Source organism: Homalodisca vitripennis, chromosome 2 (genome assembly GCF_021130785.1).
Source record: "Homalodisca vitripennis isolate AUS2020 chromosome 2, UT_GWSS_2.1, whole genome shotgun sequence".
NCBI classification, from domain to species: domain Eukaryota; kingdom Metazoa; phylum Arthropoda; class Insecta; order Hemiptera; family Cicadellidae; genus Homalodisca; species Homalodisca vitripennis.
The window spans coordinates 115,460,540-115,470,682 of record NC_060208.1 but is presented as its reverse complement, the minus strand read 5'-3'; the positions used below and the strand labels follow the sequence as shown (position 1 = coordinate 115,470,682).

Genomic DNA, 10,143 nt, shown 5'->3' with positions numbered 1-10,143 from the left:
ATGTTTCATGCTCACTCACGAAGACAAATTTCTAGAAGGTATTAGTATTGATACCTTTTTGTATAATCAACAGAATTAAATTAAAGCTCATATTCAATCAATTAAACAATTGTTTTATGGCAGCTTTGTGTAGACTTATTTAAAGAGATTTATGTTAATAAGTTTCACAGAATCCATCATCAAATTAACAATTCTTCTCTCTTCAGTTTGCGTAGCGTTTGGGTGTCAAAACTGTGAGTAACACTTTAAACCGCAGTACTAACCATTTTCAAGATGTAAACAGGGTAGAGTCACTAAGTTATACGAATGAATGGAATAAATTTTAAAATCCTAACTTACTACTAGTCTGCTATTGGCATAATCTCCCATAGTCTTTTACCATTCCAAAAATACACAATTTACATCTTCAAGTAGCCCTTCATCAATAGGTTACTGAATAAGTACTAGAGAGACCGTGTTCACATTCTAGGAGTATGTGCAGTACTGTAACAGTGGTGATGCATGCAATGAATTTTACAAACTGAAAACGAAGGTTTCAAACTATAACGTTAAAACATTTTTGAATGTTGTCTAGAAACCATGAACTGATTTTGAAAACACTGTTTTGATAAATTTTGGATTTATTATTGCTTTATAATAGTTTTAATAGTTTTTTTTATAGTGGCGCCAGCCACTAGTGACGCCAGGTGAAGTTGCGCCTTCATCGCGTCTGCCGACTGTGTCCGTGTGGAGTTGGACGACCTACCGTCCCCGCGCGTACCGGCAAATCCGTCGCCCCGAGAACCGGGGCACGGGATACGCTGTATTCCATGGTAAGCGGAATATTTTGTAATACAAGAGTACTACGAGCGGACGTTGGGCCTGGGGCGGCTTTTCGCTACTGGATGGAATTACATGGGCACCCGGACCAGCCACCGGGTGACGTGAGCCGAACCACGCGGCCGAGAATGCATATTGCACAACTCGTGTGTGAGAGAGAATAGATCTCGCTCAATCATCGGCCTAAGCCTTATGTGTGCGGATCTCGTTTTCGGCTCGCCAACTCGTGACTGCAGCCGAGCGCTCCCGTTGCAACCGTAGGACACCGTCACGGCCGGGCGCGCGTCTTAACACAACTCGTGTGTAAATTGTAGTGTGCATCAGTTCGGCCCGCGGGCCTCTTGAACTGTGCCAGGGTAGTGGTTGCCAAGCACTCCCTGAGGCAGTGCCACCTTCACTGCCGCTCTTTACAGAGCAAATCTCGGCGATGCCGGATTTTTATTTTTTTATCGGCCAGCCATCTCGTGACTGCGACCGTGGACAGACACTCCCCTGGGTAGTGGTTGCCAGGCACTCCCATTCTGCGGCCTCTTTCGGCTCACCAGTGGTGTTTGTGCACCTCAGTGCCACATAGCACGTTAATGATCCTTCCGCAGGTTCACCTACGGAAACCTTGTTACGACTTTTACTTCCTCTAAATGATAAAGTTTGGTCATCTTTCCGGCAACATCGGCGACCGCACGATGCGATCGCCGCGCATCAGTCCGAAGACCTCACTAAATAATTCAATCGGTAGTAGCGACGGGCGGTGTGTATAAAGGGCAGGGACGTAATCAACGCGAGCTTATGACTCGCGCTTACTGGGAATTCCTCGTTCATGGAGAACAATTGCAAGCCCCAATCCCTAGCACGAAGGAGTTTCAACGGGTTACGAGGGCCTTTCGGCCAGGGAAGACACGCTGATTCCTTCAGTGTAGCGTGCGTGCGGCCCAGGACATCTAAGGGCATCACAGACCTGTTATTGCTCAGTCTCGTGCGGCTAGAAGCCGCCTGTCCCTCTAAGAAGAATTTAATTCGCCGGTAGCACTATTGTGGATACCGGAGACGCCTAGTTAGCAGGCTAGAGTCTCGTTCGTTATCGGAATTAACCAGACAAATCGCTCCACCAACTAAGAACGGCCATGCACCACCACCCATCGAATCAAGAAAAAGCTATCAATCTGTCAATCCTTCCGGTGTCCGGGCTTGGTGAGGTTTCCCGTGTTGGGTCAAATTAAGCCGCAGGCTCCATTCCTGGTGGTGCCCTTCCGTCAATTCCTTTCAGTTTCAGCTTTGCAACCATACTTCCCCCGGAACCCAAAAGCTTTGGTTTCCCGGAAGCTGCCCGCCGAGTCATCGGAGGAACTTCGGCGGATCACTGGCTGGCATCGTTTATGGTTAGAACTAGGGCGGTATCTGATCGCCTTCGAACCTCTAACTTTCGTTCTTGATTAACGAGGACATACTTGGCAAATCTATCGCTTAGGTACGTCTTGCGACGTTCCAAGAATTTCACCTCTAACGTCGTAATACGAATGCTCCCGCCTGTCCCTATTAATTATTATTTCGGATTCTTAAAACCAACAAAATAGAACCGAAGCCCTATCCCATTATTCCATGCACACAGTATTCAGGCAGAAATCAGCCTGCCTTAAGCACTCTAATTTGTTCAAAGTAAACGTGCCGGCCCACCTCGACACTCAGTAAAGAGCACCGCGGCGGGATTGAATCGGCGGCCGGAACCCTTGGGATGCTTCAGGCGGACCCTACACACCGCCGGGAGCCCGGACCGCCACCGGCAGGACGTCCCACTGGACATGTCAGTTAACACCGCGAGCGATGAACCGACATCGTAAGACACAGATCCAACTACGAGCTTTTTAACCCCAACAACTTTAATATACGCTATTGGAGCTGGAATTACCGCGGCTGCTGGCACCAGACTTGCCCTCAAATTGGTACTTGTTAAAGGATTTAAAGTGTACTCATTCCGATTACGGGGCTTCGGATGAGTCCCGTATCGTTATTTTTCGTCACTACCTCCCCTTGCCGGGAGTGGGTAATTTACGCACCTGCTGCCTTCCTTGGATGTGGTAGCCGTTTCTCAGGCTCCCTCTCCGGAATCGAAAACTGATTCCCCGTTACCCGTTACAACCATGGTAAGCGCAGAATATACCATCGACAGTTGGTAAGTCAGACATTTGAAAGATGCGTCGCCGGTACGAGGACCGTGCGATCAGCTGAAAGTTATTCAGAGTCACCAAGAAGTGCGGGGCTGGTGCCCCGATTGGTTTTGATCTAATAAAATCGTCCCTTCCATCTCTGGTCGGGATTATGTTTGAATGTATTAGCTCTAGAATTACCACAGTTATCCAAGTAATGGATGTAACAGTGAAAATATTGGTCTGTGCAAAATTCAAAATTCAAAATTGGCAAACTCATACTGCAGACAGGTCTCTAAGGGAGGCGGTGTTGCAATTTTCTTAAAACAAAATTGTATCTTCACAAACTTTACAATCAAAGAAACGTCTGAAAAACATTTTGAAGCAGTCGGGGTCAAACTTGAAACAAACAAATCAAAATTAGTCGTCGTAGGAATATACAGGTCTCCTGGAGGAAACGAAGACGTTTTCTTTTATAGTTTAGAAGCTTTACTTACGGACCTGGGTAAACAAAAAAAATTACATTCTGATGGGTGATTTTAATGTTGATGCACTAAACAACAATCACCCATCTACCAAGCGTTTAGTCGATTTGCTAAGATCATTTGATCTTGAACTGTTGGTGAAATCTCCAACGAGAGTAACCACTAACACTCAATCGGCTATTGACAACATTATTACTAATATCTCTGATGTCGCAGTGACTGTGGTCAATACAGCAATCTCTGACCACTATGGCCAAGAGGCCATTATCAGAGGTAAACTATTCAAAAAAGAACCTGCAAATATTGCTCTCCTCAACGCCTCCCTTTCTAAAGAAAAATGGGATTTTCTAAATTCGATACAACCGGTAGAACAGCAGTTTAAAACTTTTAATGAATATTTAAATTTCCTTTTCAACATTTGTTGTCCTACTAAAACAGTTAAAATCGGTACAAAAAAGACGCAAAATACTTGGATTACAAAAGGCATCCTTGTTTCAAGGGAAAAACTTAAGTTTTTTTCAGAAATCAATAGAACCACGACCAACGAACAATTTAAAGCCTTTTTTCGAGTTTACAAAAGAACTTATAGGAAAGTAATCATTGCTGCGAAAGCATATGATGTTTCTAAATTAATTCTTTTTTCCAAAAATATTTCCAAAACTGTCTGGGACATTATAAACAACAAAAGTCGCGAAAATAATCAAATAAAAGTCCAAATAGGGGATAGACTTGTGAGTGATGCCTCAGAGGTCGCTAGCGAGTTTAATAGATTTTTTGCATCTGTTGCTGGTGGGCGAGATCCTCGTTCATCACTTCCACAAGGAAACCCCAGGCGTAGACAGAGCCCAGCAACCTCATTGGTGCTGGCTCCTGTGTTTGAGGAAGAGATTAATCAAATAATTCAACAACTTCCAAACAAAAAGTCTAATGACATTAATTTTATGTCAACGTGGCTCATAAAAAAATGCTCAAAGCATATAGTGAAGCCACTGACCAAATTAGTTAATCTATCGTTTTTAACAGGAGTCTTTCCCTCTCTCCTGAAATTGGCAAAAGTGCATCCAATTCATAAGAAAGATAACCCCAATTCAGTAAATAACTATCGGCCTGTCTCTATTTTGCCTGTATTGAGCAAAATATTCGAAAAACTTTTTTTGTCAAGAATGCTAAATTTTTTAAACAAACACAACCAACTTTCAGACGACCAATTTGGTTTCAGAAAGGGAAAGTCGACAATTGACGCTATAGTGAATCTTGTCGATATGGTTGAGGGAATTGAAGGTCATAATCACACATTAAGTGTATTTATTGACCTTTCAAAAGCATTTGACTGTGTTGACCACAAAACACTGCTTGACAAATTAGAATCCCACGGCATTCGAAGCGTGCCACTTTTATGGATTAGTTCATTCCTAAACCATAAAACACAGGTCGTCCAAATTTCGAATCAAATTTCAAAACCTACTGCACTGAGATATGGAGTTCCCAGGGATCAATACTCAGTCCAATTCTTTTCCTGATATATGTTAATGACATTGAATCATCACTACTGCATGGAAAGCTTGTGCAGTACGCAGATGACACGACTCTCTGTTTTAGAGGAGGTACAAAACAAAATTTAGAACTACAGACCTTTGTTGACCTTAACAATTGTGTCCAACATTTCAATAGCCTCAATCTTCAAATAAACTCATCAAAATCAAATTTCCTAAACTTTTCAATGCGCTCTATAGATATTGAAAGAGGTCCTGCTGTTATGGTTGCAGATACATTATTGGAAGAAGTCTATTCTTCAAAGTTCCTTGGAATACACCTTGATCGAGGGTTGACATGGAAAAATCACATTGATTATGTTTGTGCCAAATTATCCTCAGGAGTTTATGTCTTAAGATCTTTGGCAAAATACTGCCCAAGTCAGGTACTGATTACGGCGTACTACGGGCTAATTTATCCCCATCTTTCGTATGGAATCGTTTTGTGGGGAGCCTGTGCAAACAACCATTTTATGAGAGTTTTCAAATTAACAAAAAAAGCAATTCGCATTATCGCTAATTTAAACTTCAGAGAGTCGTGCAGGACAGCGTTTAAAAATTTGCAACTGTTAACTTTGCCATGTCTCTACATCTTAGAAACAACCTTATATTGTTTGTCTAAATGTGCCTTAACCAGAGGACGAGACATACATGAATATGAGACAAGAGGCAGAGATAACTACCGTTCGGGAATGCACAGAACGGTGGTTTATGAACATTTGCCTTCGCAGGCAGGTGTTCATTTTATAAACAGATTGCCAAACAAAATTAAAAATGCCTCAACGCCCAAGGTGTTAAAAACTCGTATCAAACTCTGCCTGGCGTCAAACGCTTTCTACAGTGTTGATGAGTTTCTGTCATTCAACTGGGAGACCACGCGATGAGGAAACTGACTCCAGCGCCGAAAGTGGGCGTAATTGGCATGGAATGAATGGGGAGTGAATGTTTGAATGTTGTAAGTTTAAATGTGGCCTTGATGTGGGATGAATGGAAAAAAATTAGACATGAAAATTGACGTTTGCTATGCAATGTATATTGTCAACTGCAATTAAACGATTTGATTTGATTTGAATGGATTGTAGGATCCAAGGAACCATAACTGATTTAATAAGCCTTTGGCGGTTTCGCTTTAATGTGGATTGTACTGAGACTTGCATGGCTTAATCTTTGAAACAAGCATATGACTACTGGCAGGATCAACCAGGGAGCAGCGGATATACTGGATATCGCGTCTGCGCGGCATCAACACATATACCCCACTCGCACGTATGAGTGGAAGTCGCTTGGTCCGGGGTCAGCCGCGCTAACGCGCCGCGCCGTAGGGAGGACGCCACGAGGTTTAAACCACGCCGAAACGTGGCCCCGTCACGGACCTACGAGCTACGATGCGCGCGCCACTGCCCGGGCGACTCGGGATGATGATGTCGGTACGCGGTGCGAACTCCGATCCGAAATTCATTTTATCGAGCTTCATTTAAATTCACTTCAGGGTCTCCGGTCTGCGACCGGTAGCCCTATTTCTTGGCTAGAACACGCAGTTCGTTTTGCTTACGCCCGGTGAGGCGAAGTGTTTACCATCAGGGAGTCGGCACGGCCCGAGAAAGTCGCTGGCGGGACCGTAAGGCCGCCGCAGTCGAGCTACTCGAGCCGCCTAGGAGTTTGCGCCGCGTGTGAGCTGTGTACCGGCGGCCAGAGAGGACAAGCTCCGAGATCGGTAGCGGCCCCGCTGCCCAGAATGATTCTTGAGTCGGCTACTTGAAATCCCGGTAAAAACCGGTAAACAGCCAAAAATTCGATAAAAATGGCTAAAAACCATTTTAAATATGGTGTACAGGCCACTACGGTATTTTAGGAGGGGTTTGCACTACTTTTTATTTTTCACTCTCATGACACCACCACCTCCCTATAAGAGAACTGGAATTTACATGAGACGTAAATTGGTTTGGAAAAAAAATTATTTACCGAGATACGGGAGGTGACGTCGGTGGAGAGTCCCCAGGCGGTTGTTGTCACAGTTCGTGCCTTGAAGGCATTTCCCGATGGGGAGTGGACGTTACCGGTTCAGGTTCCCCCTCGGGTGGTTTAGCCCGGGCCTCCGACCCGAATCCGCCCCCCGGTCCGCTCGGGAAGCGTTACCACTCTCCGATCGGCCCGGGGAGCCGGCCATCGGCCACAGGCTCCGGCCAGACACCCCAGTGGGACTAGGTACCACTAGGGCGCCGAGTTCGCCAGCGGACCCTGGGGCGTCATGGCCCACGGGGTATTGGCCATAGGGTTCCTTAGGGGAGTCATGTCCCACTGGGGAAAAGTCATGTCCGGTGTAGTAGTCTCGTCCAGGTGCCCCAGGGGAGTCATGTCCCACCAGGGTGTTTTCAGATCCGGGTGCTCTGACGCGCTGGACTGCTGACGGAGAGAAGTCTCGTCCAGGATCCCCGGAGGAGTCATGTCCATCCGGGGTGATGTCCAATCCAGGTGCCCCGGGGGAGTCATGTCCCTCCGGGTGTAGAGGGTCCACTCTCGGAAGTCGATGCCAGGCCAGGTGATGGAGGATGGGGGGCAGGCAGCTCCGGTGCATCTATAAGGCCGTACGGTTAGCGGTAGCCCCGAAGAGTCACGAGGCGGTCCCGAACCTGCTGCTCAGTTTTCCGGGGAAGTTCTAGGGCCACGAAGGCAGAATACCCCGGTAGACCCTCCCGGTAGACTTAAATTCCAGGTAGCGGCGGATGAAGGTCCGGTCCTCGTCCTCGGTCCACCCGGAGCTCCGCGGCCTTGTCGGTGGAGCTGGTTCAGTTGCACCGGCAGCACACCTGTCCTCCTCCCTCAGGCGTTCGGCGTTCACCTGCTCAGGGTGGTGGGCGCTACGGTGGACGCCCAGCCCTCGCTTATTGGGGAATACCCTCCCGCAGTCAGGGCAAAGAACACCCTCGGCTGCGAGAGACACCTTACACTTTGGGAGATGCACGGAAGCTCCCCGGTATGTTTTGAAGAGCGTCAGGCACCTCGTACAGCGAAACCTGAGCAGGTGATCGCCGTGTTGATGGTCGTGATGGTCCGTCAGATACTTGGCGAGAGTGAACCACGACTGGCACATGAAACATTTAGTCGCCTCCCATGGCCAGTCGTAAGTGGCCATTTGGACGCCAGCTGCCCCAAGTTGGGGCGTTGTCTGCGTTGCCAAGCCCTCCTGGCGTTGTAAACCGTGGGGGGGGAGCGCGTCCCCACCGGAGTCCGAGGCTTTCTACTAGAGTCAAAAACTGGAGGGTTCTGTTCAGGTGTGAGAGTGGTTAGCTCCCACACCCTACACCGTTCCGGAGTGCTAGGGTGGAACGGTACACCCTTTTTACCCGAAGGCGTCATGGTGCCCCATGGTGTCTCCTTCCTTAGGAGGGTCGGCCCACAGATGTTCTTATGGGCCGCTTTACTCCTCAGAGTGGCTTACGACCCTCAGTGTTGGAGGGAAGTGCCAAGGGACCGAACTGGCTTCCTCCGGTTGCCCGGACGTGGCCAGTGTTCTCGGTCCCTTGCGGCCTGGGGATCCCCCGGGGTTCTCACCCGAGCTCATCCATCCTCCCCTTTGGGGAGGGAGGATCCTCCCCGCCAGGGAGGCTTCTCGAGCAGGCAGGCTTCCCCCGCGAGCCATGTCACGGGAGGGGCCAGCCGTCTCGCTAGTAGTCCGACCCTGGCATCCACCGGGGTTGGATACCCGATCTCTGCCAGGGTTGCTCGGACACGAGATTGACTGAGAGCGCTGACAGCATAAATATACCACCCGCGAGGATGGTAGGGGTGAGAGCAGTGGGGGATATGCGTGACTCATTATCCGCCATGGCATCCGCCCAGGGACTAGCAATTCCCTAACACGGATGAGTCCGAAGACCAAACCCATGACGTTTGCCCGGTTGCCGGTACGTGGACCCTGAGTCTCCGCCATTTGGGCCGGGTGAATTTGCAGCCACCCGACCCTTCGACAACCGAGTTGGACTATTTGTTTTTTTAACGACTATGTGTAAGCGTTTCCTCTATAAGAGTTGTATTTCTATCTTTTGTCTATCTTCTCCTCTTTCTGGATATTTTACTTTGCTTCTTTTTGTCTATCTTCCACTTGTATTTTATTTTCTCCCTTTTCAACTTTCCATCTTTCCTAGCAGCGCGGAAGCATGCTTTCCGCTTACAAATGCTTACTCTTGACTTCTGTTCCACCTTTCTGTCTTGTTTCCTTCTGTCTTTCTACTTTATTTGCATGTTGTTGTTTGCATGGCCTCTTTTGAATAAATCTGTTTTTCTCTTTGTTCTTTGTTTGTTTTCTATCTTCTTCATTTTTCTTTTGCCGGCCCCAATCTGTGTCTTTGTGTTTCAGCCGTAGTCCAGGTGCCCTCTGCAGATGTCTATGGATGTCCTGATGGCCAGCAGGGTGAAGTCCAGCAGCGTTCGTCTCTCGGTGATGCCCAGTTTCTTCAACCCGGTGATGGTGGCTTGGGGGAGGGCTCCACGGGCTCCGACGACCACGGGGATTACTTCTCCCGTCGTGGCTTGGAATTCCCTCTGGATCGTGGGGAGCAGCGGCTGGTACGTTGTTACTTTCTTCAAGGCCGCTGCGGACAGTGACGCGCCGTTCTCGTAAGGGAGGGTAACATCGACGATGAGGACACGGTCCCGCTGGTTGACCACGAGATCCGGCCTCAGACGATCCTCCCCGACGTGGAACTGTTGCTCTCTGGCCACGGTCCATCCTCTTCTCTTGCAGTTATCTTCGATGGCTCCCACGATCCAAATGTGTCGGTCTATCCTCGCCTGCTGTCTTGCTGAGCATTCACCGATGACATGTCCCAGGGTCTCCGGTTTTAAGCGGCACCGCCGGCACAAGGTGACATCATTCTTTGTTGCACGGTTAATCGCCGTCCTGGTCCAGAAGGTGTTCGTCCTCAGTTTGAGGGCGTCGATGTACTGCCCCGGCCTCAAGGCGTTCTGGTTGAGGAGCCAATGGTTCCCCAACGGGTTGTTCCGGAACCAATTGACCGTGGGCATGCTAAGTCGTCCACCTCCGGAATCCTTCATCCTACATCTACTGCTTGGCTATGATCAGATCATTGGGGGTTGGTGGGTACGGGATCCGGAGCTGCCCCGCAAGTCTCTCCACGTAGGCCGGTCAGCCACCACGCCGTCCCA

At 48.3% G+C, this 10,143-nt stretch overlaps 1 protein-coding gene across 1 annotated transcript; it reads right to left on the bottom strand.

The window, feature by feature from the left end:
- Positions 1-7,030: 7,030 nt before the first annotated feature.
- On the bottom strand, positions 7,031-7,552 carry LOC124355775 (collagen alpha-1(III) chain-like). The gene has a single exon (XM_046806929.1). The coding sequence runs from the start codon at positions 7,550-7,552 to the stop codon at positions 7,031-7,033; it is 522 nt and encodes a 173-aa protein (XP_046662885.1).
- Positions 7,553-10,143: the final 2,591 nt, after the last annotated feature.